Genomic DNA, 17,850 nt, shown 5'->3' with positions numbered 1-17,850 from the left:
CGAATTTATTTGTTTTATTATTGTTATTAGTTATTCATTGAAAAATGAGTCTCAGTCGTGCTGTTACGCTTTAAGATTTTATACTATAGCACATTTCTAATAGGTTTAACGAATTACATGTCATTTATTTGAATTCAAATTTATTTTAATGACTTAGTATTTACTAAAAAGATGTAATTTTTTTATATGGATTTGAATGATTGTTTTGAATTCTTAGAATTGTGTGCATTTGCAATGTACCTAAGTTAGTAGCGAGCGAAGCGATCTTGGTACGCGAAGCAAACCATATAAGATTGCGTAGCAATTTTCGGGGGCTAGCGAGCAGGGAGAGCAGCCCACTAGTAAAAAATAATATTGTAATGCATTAAAAATATTTAACGTGTTAAATTTTAGCCATCTCTTTATCTTAAAGAAAGGAAAATGCAAGATTAAAAAATATTTTTTAAAAGGAAATCTATAAAAGTAAATTTTTTTTTCATTTAAATAATTAGACATGTCGGAATGTTTTTACATGTTAATTCCTTTTACAAATTAATTCATAAATAAATTTAAGTTGCCATTTGATATTTTTAATATTATTTTATATTTTAAATTTATATAAGCCTCATTCTAATTGGATATACTAATTAGGGATATTGCGGCAAGAAATGTACTTGTATCAGCTAGAGATTGTGTAAAGTTAGCAGATTTTGGTTTGTCTCGCTGGGTAGAAGATCAATCTTATTACAAGGCATCAAGAGGAAAACTTCCCATCAAATGGATGGCTCCAGAGTCCATCAATTTTCGAAGATTCACCACTGCCAGTGACGTCTGGATGTTTGGTAAGTCAAAATATATTTAACTTCATGAAAATTTAAAAATCTTAAGTTATGTCTGTCTAGCGACTTTTTTAAATTTAATTATTAATTTACTGTTTTTCACTAATTTACTAAAGCATGGATTTGAAAAGTAGAATCCTGTTACTTTTAATTGTTGGAATAATCCTGTTCTAATTTTTTTCTTCTCTTACTCGTTTTAACAGCCTTTAGTTTTTTTTCCTTACTAGACATTTCTTTAGATTTGATTTTAGAGATATATTTTTCTATTTTATGATATTTTTTAGGTTAATTTTTCAAAAATTATTTTATTTTTAACATAGTAACTCGTAATACCTTGGTGTTCTCAGTATGTTAATCATATCAAATCTTTACATGGAAATTAGCTTTATATGAGAAGTGTTACTATGTTTTTTTTTTAGTGTTTAAATTTTTTCTAAACTTAAGAATGAAAATATAATGTATCTCAATTTCTTTTGATATATGTAATACAATTTAACGTAATTTTAGAAAATAAATATCGAATTAGAAATAAATAAATTTTCCGACTAAAATTCTTGTTTACCTATTTCTATTTTAATAACCTTTTTTATGTCAATATATTTTTAAGGTCTTTCCTAGGCTATAAGAAAAAATAATATGCTGTATTATGATAGGATTTTTATTAGAGAATAGCTTTTTCATTTACTATAAATTATAGTTTTTTTATGTATTAATAAATTGTGAATTATTAAAACTCATTGCCCCTTCTCTTATAAACATTGATTATAACAATTTGTTTTTCTAAATCGAACAGATAGATTTCATAAATGTTTTGAAGATTATATTTCTTGAAAGCTGAGGTTGCATTCTTTCTATATGTGATGTTAATATTAAAGATAATTTTTTTATTGTTTTTTGCAGCATCTACTCGATTATCAATTCCAGTTTTATTACCTCTGATTTTTATATTAGGTTTAGTTAATTTGCATGCATTCTGTTTTAAACTATATTTGTTTATTTAATAATTTCAAATTAAATACATATTCATGTATTTTTATCAATCCCTGTTTTGCGATCAGTTATTGATATTATTTAAGTTTTTCTTTTTAGTGAGTAATTTGTTTTTTGCAGCTTCTTTTAATTCATCCATCCCAGTTTTACTGCGTCTGATTTTTAATTCAGGTTTAATTAATTTGCATTTATTCTATTTTAATTTTTTTTTATTAATTATTTCAAATCAAATTCATATTTATGTATTTTTGTCTATCCCCATTTTGAGATCAATTAATGAGAAGCTGCACCAGCTGCCTTAGCAGCCGATTATTTAAGGAAATGCTTTTTATTACATTCATACGATAAGTTGTTGCTTTGTTTTCAAAAGTTCTAAGTCTGTGTTTTAGATTTATTAAATTTTTAAGGAAACAGATGCAGAAGCAGCATTCAATAATTAATGCCTCATAAATTATTTTTTCTTTGTAATAAGAATGAACAAATTTTTCCAGGTGTGTGTATGTGGGAGATTCTGATGTTTGGGGTGAAACCTTTCCAGGGTGTGCGCAATAATGATGTCATTGTGAAGATTGAAAATGGTGAGCGTTTACCTCTTCCACCTAATTGTCCCCCTCGGCTTTACAGTTTGATGTCTCAGTGTTGGTCGTATGAGCCATCTAAGAGACCAAGTTTCAAAGAAATGAAGCATGTTTTGAGGTAATGGTGTTGCATTTAAAATTATATACATGTTTCCTTACAAGTTTGTATTATAAAAAAGCTATAAGCACTTTTACAATGAAGATTGTACTTATTTTGTGTGTCATTGACTACTGATAATTTTTGACTTGTCAACTTACATTTTTTATGTTTAGTTTTAATCATTATTTTGCTAATAACCATATTTTCAGACTTATACAAATGTGTAAATAAAATGTAAAAGCAAGTGTAGTTTAAATTTTGGTTTATATTTTAAATTGCTTTAAAAAAGCATTAGTGCTTTTTAATACAGTAATTTAAAGATATAAATGATAAATAAGCACTTTTTAAAAATAATTTGCAATATTTTGTTTTTGAACAGCAAGTTTAGGGATACTTAAATGTGTGGTGGAAAGGCTTTTAAAAAGCAAATATTTTTTTTTAGTATTTTAACATATCTTATAATATTTTTAGGGAGATATTGGAAGATGAGCGAACTCAAGTTGAAGATACCCTAAAACGAGAAAATCGAAGGGTTCAAGCTATGTCTTGGGGTAAATTTATATATTTTGCTTTTACTGAAAACTAATCAAGTTCTACTGATTTGTATTTATTTCCCTTATCTTTCCATGCTTGTATGATTTTAAATTAGGCTTGAAAATACGGAGAGAAAAAAATAAAGATTTTTTTAAAAAGAAGAAAAAAATAGTTTTTAACTTTGTGTGTCTATATATNATATATATATATATGCTCTTTTTATTGTTGCAAACTGTTATGTTAAGTGTGTGATCTAATTTTTTTATATTTAAAAAATTAGTCCAACTCTGCGTTATATAGTCTCAAATATTGAGAACAATTCATTGATTTTGATAATTTTCATCTAGGGGGAAAATCTCACCTAATTGGCAATTTTTAAATATATTTTAAAAGTTATTTATGCAATCTAATGCCGAGATAATTCTTGGAACAAAATAGTAGGTCTAGTGTAAAATGTAAGCTTTGCCTTAATTCTTAGGTACTTGAACTTTTCTATTTCCCTTGGCGAAAGAACTCAAAAGAATTGATTTACGTTAAAGAATCAGATTTTATATTGATATAATAACCCTTTGACGCTGATGGGACTCTGGTGTCCTTCTCATATATTTTGTGTTTTTATTCAAATATAAAAAAAAACCAGTCTAATACAGGATGCGTAACTTTTTTAAAAAGTGCTTAAAGGTGCTTATTTTTGATTTTTAAAAGCCCTTAAAGATGTTTTTTTCATTTGGTGTTTTTAAAAAGTGCTTAATTTTCCCTATTTCCAAAATGATATTTTTCCTTTACCATGGTGTTTTTGCCACGAATTTTCCATAAATATGTCAACATTTTCACAATTAATGCAACTCTAATCTATTTTGGCGTATCGTCTGCTCATTAAGTATGAAAACTCCATTTGTTTTACATGATTCAAAATTTCATTACTTTTGACAATTATCAAAAACTATGACAAAAGTTTGTTTTTGATATGACAGTAAAACCGTTAACTGTCAAAAACTTGCCAACCCTGTCTAATTATAATTTTTTTTTAAGTGCTGAAAAATATTTTTGTGTGCTTGAAATGTGCTTATTTTTAGTTGAAAAATTTGACTATGCACCCTGTAATAGTTACTAAAAAAATCTGCTAGACTATCGGAATTATGTTTGTCCTAAAATATTAAATTAAAAAAAGGAGTTGGAAAAATCTTTTTTTCATTCATATTCAAAAATTTATCAATGATTATTTTGCAAGCGAACACCAGCTCATAAAATGACATTGAAGTATGTATTGCAGTAAACTTTCCTAAAAATATGCACACACTTTTGCCTCTTTCTTAAATTGGTATTTATTTCCAGGCTCTTCAGGATCAGATGAACCACCACCAAAGGTAATTTGTTCCTAATTATCACTATTTTGTACAATTAATTATCACTTATCACAGAATTATTTTGCTTCATTCACGTTTATTTTGCAGCCTACTAGGCAGCTAGTAGATATAGTTGCACCACCAGAAGAGCCAACCACTTACATTGTGGCTCCTAATCCTGAAGTTCTGGCTAAATTAATTCAAGACAATGCTAACAGTTTACCACCTGCATGGGCTTATGTTGCACCTGCATCCCCTGCTAACACATTCACTGTAGCAAAATATGGAGAGGGGGAAGAGGGAAATTCTGAATACAATCAGCCGGTATGATCAACTTTTATTTATTGTGCTAGTTTTGCACAGAAAAAGCTATGCAATTTTTATTTAATTTTATGCAGTTGAACCTTAATCGAATGTTTTTCATCAAACCAGTCATTGCGAGCACAAATTTTAAAAAAACAGCAAATGCGGTAAGAAATTATGTAAAGTAATGAAGAAATAATGGATTTGAGAATTAACTATAAGTACAAAAAAAATTTAATTGAAAATATGTTTTTACTAATGCTAAAATATGCAGTCATTGCAAGCATTAATTTTTTTTTTAAAAAAAAGCAGCAAATGCGTTAAAAAAATGTGTAAAGTAATAAAGAAATAATGGATTTGAAAATTAACTATAAGTATAAAAAAAATTTTATTGAAAAAATTATGTTTTTACTAATGCTAAAATATTTATGTAAAAGAAAGATAATTATGTAAAAGATAAATAATTATGTAAAAGAAAGATAAATAAGCACATTCATTTATTTAAAATGTATAAACATTTTAGTTTAACCACACTCTTTACTTCTAAATGCAAAAATAAATTTTCAACATTTAACTGATTTCTGTTTTCTTCTAATTATTTAGTGTGAATGTAGAAAGTTTCTCTTTTGCAAGTGTTGGTACTTATTGTGATTTCATTTCACCATTTTCATCTATGTCGATTTGCACTTATTCAGTTTCTATAACCATTTTTTCAATTAACTTTGTAAGTTTCACCATTTTTTTATCAATTAATGTATAAACATGAAAATTGATAATTAAGGCATTTTATCCAAACTATAACAAATTCTTATTTTCTTCTTCATTGTTAACAATCACGAGTCACTATTTTTCTTAAAACAAAATAACTTAAATTTTTTTCGAAGCTTGATAAAATTTCTGTTCTAGTAATATGCACATTATCTATGTAGTTTGCAAATTATTTACGTAAATCAATAAGTGAAAAAAAAATTTGGCACTTAATTGGATCATCCAAATTAATCTGCACATCAGCTGCCAGAAAATCTGTTAAATAACTGATTTCTTCACTTTAGCAGCTGCATTTATTAATAATGGCAGCCTCATATTTTGCATGTCTCAATCAATTTAAGTACGTATTTAATTTCTCTTTAACTCATGGGTGCATTTTGTTTTATTGTCATCAGAATACTTTTTTGCATTATTGTCATTAAATTTATAAAATAAGGGCCTTGCATGCCTCAATCAATTTGAGTACATATTTAATTTCTCTTTAACTCATAGGTGCATTTTGTTTTATTGATTATCGTCATTAAATTTGCTGTAATATTTATTATTAAAGAGTGAGTTTACTGCAAGTATTGAAAGATTTACTTGAGAAAATTCTGGATATTAAAAGATATGCAATCGATGTTATGTTGTAGATCAATTTTATTTATTTCAGTACTGAGAAAAGAACTTATTTTTCTATCTATTTTCTACGTGTACAACTATCTAAATTGTTTGGGACTTACATTTGATCTGCAATATTTACTGGGTACAAATAAGTGTTTGACAGAAACCGATTTATAAAAAAAATTTATGTTCATACCTACTTACTAAATTATAAATATAATACACATTTTTTTTCTTAGTGCACAGTGCAAAAGAAGATATTTAATTTGCTTTGAACTGTTTTAACTGTCTCCTTTTTGTGCTAATGTTTTTTGGATATGGCATGGTCTAAATTCGTTGACCTGTGAAACATTAGGGAATTTTTCTAAGAAGGAATTAGCTGAAGAAGAGAAATTAAATATAAATTTTATGAATCAAAAAAATATCACTACTAAATCCAGGATTTGTTAAAAGTGAGCTGTACTGTAATAGACTTAACTTTATACCAACCATTCTTTCCGATTTCTTCATTAAATCCAGGTTCTTGTTAAATCAGGGCAATTCTCCATAAAATTCTCCATTAAACTGCAATTCTCCATAAAATATATTTTATAATCAGTAAAGCAAACCAAATTTTATAAATTTGTTGATTTTTAGTTCCAATGCTCTTAATAATTAAAAAAAATTTTTTATATATATAATCGATACTTAAGTGCATATTTTTGTGTTTTAAACAAATTGCATTTAAAAATTATTTTGAAGCATTAATATTGATCTGTTTAGATATATACATGGTATCCGCGCACCTGGAAAGTCATGAAAAATCATGGAGAGTCATGAATTTCGGTATTGAACAAAATTTTTCATGAAATGTCATGATTTTAATTATTTTTTAAAAAAGAATCATGGAAAGTCATGGATTTAGGTCTCCGAAAAATCAAATTTTTAAAATGGAATTTACCCTCCCCCATTTCACAGTGTTCCGAATATCTGAATTTGTAACAAAATCTCCACTCACAGTCATATTTTATTAAAATATAAAATGTTTTTTTCATGCTCTTCAAAAATTATGGTGCTCTTTCAAGAAATGAAAGAAAAACTATTATTTCTAGAGTGAATTATCTATAAAACTTTTGTGATTTCAGAATTTTTATTATTTTTATTTTATCAATTTTAAATTCTAGCTGAAGCAAGCCAGTCACTGGCGAATTTTTTTTTTTTTAAAATTCCGGAAAGAGAACAGAGAAAATTAGGAGTATTTCTTTCTTTTTCGATGAACGAGAAAAGGGAAAAAAATATTTGCTTTTGTATTTTTTTCAGTTATTTTATTGCTTCAACTCTTTCTTTACTCCATTTTTTAAATTTAAAATCTATAAACATGAAGATGTAGAGTATAACAGTTTTGTTTATACCAATCATTTCAATTAATGTCATTATAATGCTTTTTTTTAATTTATTGCTGTGTCTTTGTTGGAGAAAATAGTAACTTCGTTAAGTCATGAAAAATTCTTGGAATTAGTCATGAAAAGTCATGGGTTTGAAAATCTTAAATGTAGCAGATGCCCTGTATATATTGCGATGTTTAGTAGGCTGAACATAATGCAGATGTTCTTGTATTTTAAAGCGTGTGTTATGAAGATCAATTTTCTCACGTTTTTTTATGGGTTTCATTGGAATAAATTTATTTATATCCCATTAAGTTTATTTATGAAATCTATTTTCCTTTTATCAAATGTTCATTTGAGGAGAGTTATGTTTACTTTTATTTTATTCCTTTTTAATGGTTTGATAGTTTTTTTTTCTCTTCATTTTTTTTTTACCTGTGAACTAACTGTCATTAAAACATTACCAAATAAATGATTTATATATGAAACATAATTATTGTATAAATTTTTCTGTGTCTTATTTGCTGTTATTATTTTTAGGGAGATATGAATTCCACTGCTCAAATTTTAGAAACCAAAGTTGAAAATCTGGCTCAGAAATGTCAAGAACTAAATTTGGAACAGGTTAATACTCTTTACAATTTGTTCTTGTGAAACAGTTTTATATATTCACTTAAAATAGTTTCTAGTCTACATCTCCAGAGAATTAATCAAGTTATTTTTTGTTTCTCAAATGATTCTCTTAACCTTCTAGAATTATTTTAAAAATAAATTAATAATATATTATGTAAAAATAATGTATAATTATACAACTAAGACCTTAATAATTATTTGCAGTTCTAATCTTTCATAAATAATGTGGACTAAACTAGATTATGTTCTAAATTTAATTTTTCTTCTGTATTTACAACTGTTTCAATAATTTCCCTTTTCTTTAATTATTTAAATTTAGATTTACCTATGTTATATCCTTTGAAAATTTCAAACTTGTAAGTTTAAATATATATACATATGCTTATTATTTCTATTATAATGTTTTTTTTTTTTTTTTTNTTTTTTTTTGTTCATTAATTCTGAATAGTTTCCTATTCATTATCATTACTGTTCATAGACTAATGTTGGAATCGCTATAATAAAATTACTGTTTATACATGAAGACGTGTAAGTTGACTACTTTTGATTAACTTACACAAGTGGTCAACTCATAAAAAAGAGATTTTGCTTTTTTCGGTCATTAGGTACTTGATAATGGCTGTCACATAAGAAAACTGGTCGATTTATTAAGGTGATCAAATTAACATTTTACTTACTTACAAAGTAATCACTGTTTTAATTATATGCTGAAATGCTCTAAAAAAATACCATATTTCTGGATTGAATTATGTCCGCAAGGTATCCAGCAAAAGAATATCCACTCTCCAAATTAAATTATTATGAAACAATTAGTTATAAGAGCAGGAAAAAAGCTAAAGCTGTAGGAATTTCATGAATGAAACTGAAGTATAAGATTTTGATTTTAGTTACAGGAAATGCTTTTCAGGTAGTGTAGTGTTTTTAAAAAGTGCCTAAAGGTCCTTATTTTAGTTTTTTAAAAGCCCTTAAAAGTGCTTTTTTCCCCATGGATGTTTTTAAGAAGTGCTTAATTTCCCTTTTCCGAAATGTGATATTTTTCTTAACCATGTTGATTTTCGCCACAAATTATGTAAAAAACATAGTCCTATTCAACGTTTTCACAATTAACCCCAATTTATTTTGGCTTACCGCAGGTCTGTAGTGTATTAAAAAACCATTTGCTTTGCATGTTTGACGAAATACTTGCGGGTCCGCGCTGGCATATACTGAGCTGGATTCAGTGGTACGGATTTTTGACTCTCATGTGCAACCCTGCTGCATTTTGCAAGATTCTCAATTTCAGACTTCATTTTACGCCCTCTCTAATAGAATAGAAAAATCTAGAATTTTTGCTGATTACGGAGACCAACTAAATATTGTCAAATTTTTTTCTTTATTAGCGATATAAAATTTCATTTCTCTTGTTAATTTCATCATTTGTTTTGCTCCATCGTGTTCATCACCGTAAATAAAACCATCAATTGTCACAAACTTGCCAACCCTGTCTAATTATATTTTTCAAAGTGCTTAAAAATATTTTTCGAGTGCTTGAAAAGTTCTTAAAAGGTGCATATTTTTTGTAGAAAAATTTGGCTATGCACCCTGCTTTTGTAGCAATGCAGGCTTCCTGTAAACAGTGTTTTGATCAGACTCCTTAGTTTTCCCCCAGAAAAATTAATGAAAGTTTATGACCAGAAGGAATTTTAAAGAATTAATTGTGTTTTACGTTGTGATCATTGTTCAAAAGGAGCAGTTTTCATATCTGATTTAAATTTCATCCCTCCAAGTCTTTTGTTTTTAAACGAAGTCTCCTGTATTTTACGACTATCTCCTGTTCACCTGTATATTCTCAAATTTTGGTGATAAAGTATCCGCTAAAGGCCAAAATACTTTTCTTATTCCTCATCAGATGGTACTATTACCAGTACTGCAGTATGTTGGGTGTTTATAGTTTAAGTAATTATAAATAATGGTTTAAAAAAATCTTCTTTAGAATAAGATTTATATACATATTTTTTACTTCGACTAAATGTAATTGCTAATATTTCCAATTTTGAATTTCTTTTTGACTTACATGATTATGCATGATGTATCAAAACTTAATTCATAGCCCAAAATATTTTGCTTGTGAAATCTCCTTTGTTTTATTTCTCCAATGTATACTGATATGAAAATTGATTTTAGTTGTTAGGGTAGCAAATTTAGTAACTGATTTTTAAAATTACGTATAAATTGTTTGTCAATTTTTTGTCAACTGTCAATATTCTATTAGATCTATTTTATTTATGTTTTTTTAAAATTAATTTTAAGTAAATAAATAAAAGTGTTACATGTTGGAAGAGTGGATAGAAAACTTAATGTTATAAACAAAGGTGTTTTTTTTATTTTTGCATCAGTTTTTTATTCGTTGCAATATTTATAAGAAATGAAGTTTATTTTAATGATGGAAGCTTATGGGCAAGAAAAATGAAACTCATTAATAGAAATTAATTCTTAGTTTTGATTACTACATTTTCAATAAATGAAGAATTTTATAGGCAAGAAAATTAGATGGAAGCTTAATATTTTAAAGAAAACTGTTTATTAGTATTGTAAATGAAGCTTTTTTTTTAAAATTCTGATTACAACATTTTCAATTAATGTGGTTTTATTTCAATGGTATATTTTATAGGCAAGAAAAAGATTATCCTATAGTGATCACTCACATGGTTCTGACTCTGAAAGTGCCAGCACTGTTCCTGGTTCTCCAACTCTTGGAAATGATCAAATGCTCGAGAGCCTAGGTAAATTTTGGAATTTTTATTTACTTTTATTCGCTAGTGATTGTTTCATTTTATTCATTAACACCAAGCGTTCATTTGAAAGGAGTTCCTTCGTTTCAAAAAATGAAAAAAGTAGAAGAATACAGATGTTAACAGTGTTTTCATCTCAGAAAAAAAATGGGTGAGAATTTCTCACCCTTTCTCAAAAACAGGGTGAGATTTCAAAAATTAAAGAAAAAAAAAAACACACAAAGACTTGAAGTTGAAAAAAAAATCATTTCTTTAATTATAATGCATTTTTAACATCTTCTAATTTTTAAAGCATTGAATATTTTTGCTGCATCATCATATGGAAACTGTTATACATCTACTTTTTCATCAGCTATTCTCATTAGGCTGCTCAAATGCGTATTTGTTTCGTTTTGATCGTTTCTACCCACATTTGTTTCATTTTCATTTGTCCGTTTCGGAGTAGAAGATATTGGCTTTACAAGGTATTTGTCCCTCTTACATTAACGAGCAAAAAATTTAACGTCTTACATGAAGAAACCTTACCTACGGTAAACAAGTGGTTGCAGAGAAATGCGTTCTGAAAGAGGTTCCGTGGTTCGGAAGGATGGTGTTCTGTTGTTCGAAAAGGCTCTGAACAATACTGGTAAAAAGGGAAGCTAGATAATGGGACAGATGTTGAAAATAATAAAAGATCCAGGAAGAAAAGTGAAACGGATTTTATTCTAAATGGCGCAAATGAGAAATTTTTTTCAAAATGCGAGAAATTCGCGAATTTTGAAATTGGTTTATAGAATGCTCAAATTTCTCGCGGTTATAATTTTTTAATGCGAGAATATAAAAAAATATGCGAAATTCTCGCGCTATAGTGAAAACACTGTGTTAAAGAAAATTTAGTCTCTTGTCCATAGTACTACTAGCAGCAGAAATATTCAACTAATTCATATGCTTTTTCATTGTACCCTTTTGGTTTATCTGTTTAAGTTTGTATTTAAAGTTTTATATCATAAAAATTAGTTAGCTTTAAAAAATGAGAAGAAGTTTGTTTGAGTTGCTGAATTTTTTTCCAAAAAAACTTTTTTTTTCCTAATTTAACTTTCAATTTTAAAAATAACTCATCGTCTTTGGTGCACTTTGAATGCAATATGAGATTGTAGATTTCTTTCAGAGATCGTCAGAAATGAGCTCGCGTATTAAAAGCCTCACGTGAATATTTTGAATACATTTCAATCTACTTATTTGTGTTGTTAATATTTTTTTGTTTTGATGTTTTTCCATTTTTCCATATTTGACCTTTTCCGCATTTGAAGCAGAGGTTTGCCCTGTTGCTGGGAGAGGTTTTGATGGTCTCTCTTAAAGGTTTTCTTCAATGCAAAGTATATGGAAAACATAGAGAGGCAGAGGTTTCATTGTATTGTGCAATAGCTCAAGACTTGTATTATTTTCCAAAATTACTGTAAATTTTCTTTTCTAATTTTAACCGCTGTGTTATAATATTTTACAAAAATAAATATAATTCTACAAACTTCTAGGCAAAATGCAACTTCTAAAATTTTAACATAAATTTTAAATTGTTTAAAAAAAATGTGAAATAACTTGTTTATAAAATTGGTCACTTTTTAACATTAACATGAAATTGAAAGGCTATGTACTTTTTTAAAAATAATAATTATAATTTGTTTCTGAGAATTTTTGATTGAAGTTACATTTAAATAGTTTGATTTGTATTTGTATTCAATGTTTAAGTTATTAGAGAATTTGCAACAGCTGTATTTATAAATTAAAAAAAAAATTTTAATGAATTTCATGGACTTTTTTTTATCATTATTTGTTGAAAAATCATTTCATTTCATTACATAGATTCCTATCCCATCGAAAGGAAGTTATCTAATGGGTTTGATGAATCTCCGATTAATTCTGAATCTGCAGTAAGTAGATTTTTCTTCTTTTTTTTTTTAAATGTAATATTTATTTTTCTTTCTAATTTTGATTTAAGTGTTGTATCTGAAGGCAACGTAGATTCTAACAAATTTTGAAAAAACTAGGGTGATAAAATTTTTAACAGGTAAAAAATGTGCTTAGTCGTTGGAACCAACACACTTCAAGTAACAAAATTTCTGCAACTGTTTTTCTTTCTTTCATATTTTATAGAGTAATGTGCTGTTTTTTTAAAAAATGTTGTGAAGTGAGTAATGCCGTGCAAATGAAAAAACAACCTCAGTGCCTCGCAGTAGATTTCGAGGAACTTGACTAAACAACTATTTTCTTTCTATTGCTGTTGTTGTGAACACTAAAATAGAATTCCAAAAACTGATAAAAGAAAATTTAATTTTGAAGAAAAATCTTTTGCTATAAGAAGCTTAGGCAAATTTAGTATTTGGGATTTTTCTGACAAGCGATTATCAATTTAGAGGCTGGGACATATATGTCCCAGCCGTACTTATTGGTGGGATACATATGTCCATTAGTAATTTTTAAACGTTTGTTGGGACAAATGAGTCCCGTTCCTAGTCAAAGTTTTAAATAAGCCAATAATTATTTCAATTAAATTTTACTTTTCCCCCCCTCCTATTTTAAACTTCTTTTTTTTAAATTTTGGTCATAGGTGTAAATTGAATCATCCTTTAAAATCCTCCTGATACTAGTAAAGTAGTGACTAAATTTTGAGGGTAATTAATAATTACTACATTTCTAAAAAGATGTAGTTAATAAGATTTGTAACGAAGCAGTTATAATTAACTGTAAAGAAAATATAGTTTTTCTGATGAGTGTATGATTAACCAATGAGTGTAGATTCATTGAGTTTTATTTTTCTGTGAACTTTATTCTATAAACATTTAATAACATTCTATAAGTTTTATTTAATTTATTTCTTATGGATTTGACATCATTTAAAAGAAGAAAAATTCTTTTGCAGTCAGTGACTAAACCTGTAACGCCTACGTCAACCTTATCATCATCTTCACACGTTTCTAGTTCCAGTGCTGGAAATGATCCAGTATACGAGTGTACTACCAGTGTAGTTCGTTCTGTAATGCAGTTGTTGCAGGGTGTTCAAAAAGGACAACACTCGGACTATTTGGAGCTTGTTAAGGTAATATTACTAATTAAATATATAAATATAAATTAATGGGATAAATATAATTTAAAAAAGAAAGTTATTTTTAGGTCACTGTCCTACTTACTTGACATATTCTTACTGTATTTACTTTTTGTAATACTTTATAGTTATTTTTTAAAAAATTTATCTGTTTAGAATGTTGGAATTGAACTGCGTAATCTTCTAGCTGCGGTAGATCAAATAGTCCCAACTTTACCATCATGGTCACATAAAGAGGTAAGTGTATACAATTACAATGTTTGCAAATCCAAAAAATGCTTTTAGTTGGACTGCACTTATCAAAACAATCCACTCCTTGGAACACTTTACCCCATGAATTTTAAAGTGATGTTTGTTTGATTTCGATTTTTATAATAAGCAATGAATTATCAAAATAATTTATATCATGAGACAACATCTCAATGAATACAGCAAATGTGCTTTATTGGAGAAAAAAAATATCCGTTTATTATGGATTCCTTCAGAAATTTTCAAATGCTTACTCATAACAATGATATTTGATATTGTTTTAATGATATTTCAATAATATTTCAATGGTATTTGATGTTATTATTACATAAGTTTTTGAAAAGGAATCTTAAGTCGTCTAATAAGGAGTTATTGTTGTTAATTGTTTGAATGTGTGGTTTCGAAAATATATTTTAAAATTTTGAAGTACTTGTTAAAAGCACTCATAGGCAATCTTTAAAAAATAAAAGCTAACAAAAAAAGCAGGTATTATTATGCATAAATAAATTGCATTTGTTGTTATTTTTTCATTTTTATACAATAGTTTTTTTTAAAAAATAATAAAAATTATTGAGATTCATACATAAATGTTTGGATTTGAGATTCATACAAAAAATTTAACAAAATTATACTTTAATACTTCTGCCTGTCTATTTTAAAACACTTAAAAGATTATCAACAGCTATGTGACTGTGTAGCAAGGTTTGGGATTGGTTGGTAAAGCATGCAGGTACTTGAAAGTAATTTTCTACATGTTAACGCCATTAAGGCCTTTTTGAGAATGTGTATAGTTTCTTATTACAATAATTTTGTTTGCAAAATAAGGATAGCAGTTTTGTATTAAAATAAAGTAAGCTATAAGTTATCTAAAGATTCTTACAAAGCTTTTATTAAATTAAATCTTGTCCTCTTTGAAAGTCGTTTATTTAAAAAAATATTTGCTTTGTTGGATTTATTGATTTGTTTTCTTATTATTTTAGTGGCTTTTATGCCTTGGAATTTTTTTTTTACTGTAAGCAAACGAATTGAACAAAATCAGCTCCCCAGAGCCCAAGGTCAAGAAAACTGAGATGGGCACAGTAGGCAGGCCTTGGCTCTCTATAGACTGTCGCGCCACTGAGTTTACTTTAGTTTAAAATTTCTCACATGAAGTACAGTTCACCAATTTAAGAACATTGCTCTGTTGGATTGCTTTCTGGAACTAATCTTGTATTTTCTGTTCTGATATTTCTTTTGCCTGATATCATGTATTTTCTGCTGGCTTTGTAAATCAATAATACTTATTTCTTGCAGATTGAGATGGCTCATAGTGTTCTTAGCAAAGACATGGTAAATCTAGTGCAAGCCATGAAGCAGGCTCAGCGATTCGCAATGACAACTCTGGACGGCGAATACCGCAAACATATGCTGTCAGCTGCTCATATAATAGCTGTTAATGCTAAGAATCTTCTTGATACAGTGGCCACAGTTCGCATACGCATGCAATCGGGTCTGGGACCCGAAGATGCCCTGCCGGCTCGAGAAACGGCATCGATCGAAAGCAATATTGTCGAAGCTGAAGCGGAACCACCCCAACTGAATCAGCCAATCGAATCCTCGTATTACAATATCCAGGGTGAAGTGAGTGATATGGACAATGTTGGCGGTTCTCGAAACTCAAATAATGTGAGAAATGGGGCTTTTGTGACATAGTATTGAAGTTAATAGACAATTATCTGAAGCATTCATTAAAAATATCTGTAAAGAACAAAAGTTTATAACTTGCATCTTTAAAGTTTTTGTGCCTGGTGTCAAATATTTTTTTGAATTCACCAGTTGATGCAATGACGAATACTCCTTGTTCTCCATTCTCTATTAGAATTCTTATATTTTAGTTATAAAAATTTACTTATTTTAGCATAGAAGTTAAAATTTATCTAATTTCCTATATGTTTTGAAATTAATATGAGATGCTATGATGCTTAGCTGCTGCCAAATTTTTAAAGAAAATATAGTTGAATTGATGACAAAACTTTTTAAAAAAGGAAACAATTTGCAACTTAAGTTTATGCATAGGTTAACAAAAAACTATTTATTATTTAGAAATGAGTGCAAAATTGCTTGCGTTTTTAGTATATATTACCAAAACATTGAATTTTATCTACTATGAGAAAAATTACTGTCTTATATCTCAATTAATATTCTTTTAGGAACTAATGATAATTGTTTCCACTGTTATTGGTGACAGAAATATGTTTAAGTATTAAAATTCTTTTCGAGATGTTAAAAATACTGCTTTTTTATGCGAAAGGTTCAAGTTCACCAGCAGCTTTTTCTTCTTTTTTTGTAGTTTTATTCTAAAAAGTTTCCTGTAGAGGAAATATTTGAAGCTCAAAGTCAGAAGTTACCAAATTTTAAGCTTATATAAGAGAAACCTTTTATTTATTTATTCAAAGTCTGAGTCTATGAAATTGAAAAAAATTATCTTCAAAAATGTAAAATGAGATGCATTTTAGGAAAATGAATATTAACTTACTTGCTCGAAGTAAATTTATTTGATACTTTCTCTCTAATTGAAGGGGTGAGGGAAAAAAAGAATCGATTTTAATCCCTTCCAATTCAATTCCCATCTTGTTGAAAAGGGTTTTTTCTGTGATGAATTTAGCAAAATCGATTGCTTATTAACGTGATCTGTTCGGAACACTTTTTACAGGCGTGAGATTCTTCCGAATTTTGGCAGAATTTTCAATTTATTAAACTTTAGAAGAATTCTTAATATTTCTACGTTATTTTATTTACTTTTTTGTTATTTTCTTCAATCATTATTTATATATAAAGCGTAACAGTTTGTCGAACTGTCAATGTACACATGTAGTAAAGAAAAAGCTTTAAATCAATATAAAAATAATTAAAATGTTTTTTTTCTTCATGCAAAATAGTTTCACACGCTTTTTTTTTCTTCATTTCAGTTCATAGGTATTTTCAGATTTTTAGTCTTTTTCGCACTGTCGTGCCTGGTTTTAGCACACAAGATTATTTGTTTATTGCAATGGTGATTGACAACGACACGTCTGCTGTAAAATCAATCATCATTCCAAAATTACCTTCATGTTGTCATTTTTCTTTCTCTCATTTACAATTTCACAAAAAGTAAAGTTAACATTTTTATAATCATTAGCCTTGTTTTACTATATACTTTGAACCCTTTGGTGCATCTGCATATTGACAAATCACTGTTTTGCTAGATAATAACACGAGACCAACTTGTTTGCTCTAATGGGAACGCATACAGAATATGAAGCAGATTTGTACTAAGGGTAAAATATTAGAATGATATTTTTACATACTCTATTTCAATGTCTAGTTACGTCAATGTGTAAGTTTTATTATTTATGGCAGATTCTGAGTATATTTTTAAACACATTTAGTACAAATTATATGTGTAATGTAATGAATATTTTTAATTCATTTGTAGAATGCTACTTTTGCATCCCTTATGCATTTATTTGTTTATATTAACTTGTATGTGTGTATATAGTAAACATAATAGTATATATTTACTTCAAATTATTTTAGCTTTTAAGCCAAAAACTTATTTATATAGTGAGTTCCTACATTCATCTGTGTCCCTACCATTACCCTCTGTTTATCTTTGTGCAATAATAACTTGTATAAATTAGTGTTTCATTTTTCATTTTATTTGCGTTTAAGGAAATATTTGTTTTGTTTATATTT

General features: G+C 27.7%; 1 protein-coding gene across 1 annotated transcript in view; it reads left to right on the top strand.

Moving 5' to 3' along the window:
* Nucleotides 1–17,518, top strand: part of LOC107447538 (protein tyrosine kinase 2 Fak) — a 38,856-nt gene extending 21,338 nt beyond the window's left edge. Inside the window, exons 18-28 of the mRNA XM_016062467.4 lie at nt 631–821; nt 2,300–2,504; nt 2,958–3,037; nt 4,356–4,387; nt 4,475–4,690; nt 7,945–8,028; nt 10,688–10,799; nt 12,648–12,715; nt 13,705–13,881; nt 14,044–14,124; nt 15,430–17,518. Coding sequence (XP_015917953.1) covers nt 631–821; nt 2,300–2,504; nt 2,958–3,037; nt 4,356–4,387; nt 4,475–4,690; nt 7,945–8,028; nt 10,688–10,799; nt 12,648–12,715; nt 13,705–13,881; nt 14,044–14,124; nt 15,430–15,828 — 1,645 coding nt within the window. The 3' untranslated portion in view covers nt 15,829–17,518. The remainder of the gene's footprint in view (nt 1–630; nt 822–2,299; nt 2,505–2,957; nt 3,038–4,355; nt 4,388–4,474; nt 4,691–7,944; nt 8,029–10,687; nt 10,800–12,647; nt 12,716–13,704; nt 13,882–14,043; nt 14,125–15,429) is intronic.
* The last annotated feature ends 332 nt before the right edge of the window (nt 17,519–17,850 follow it).

This window comes from Parasteatoda tepidariorum, chromosome 4 (genome assembly GCF_043381705.1).
Source record: "Parasteatoda tepidariorum isolate YZ-2023 chromosome 4, CAS_Ptep_4.0, whole genome shotgun sequence".
NCBI classification, from domain to species: domain Eukaryota; kingdom Metazoa; phylum Arthropoda; class Arachnida; order Araneae; family Theridiidae; genus Parasteatoda; species Parasteatoda tepidariorum.
Note: the sequence above shows the minus strand (reverse complement) of the source record. Positions and strands in the feature narration are given on the sequence as shown.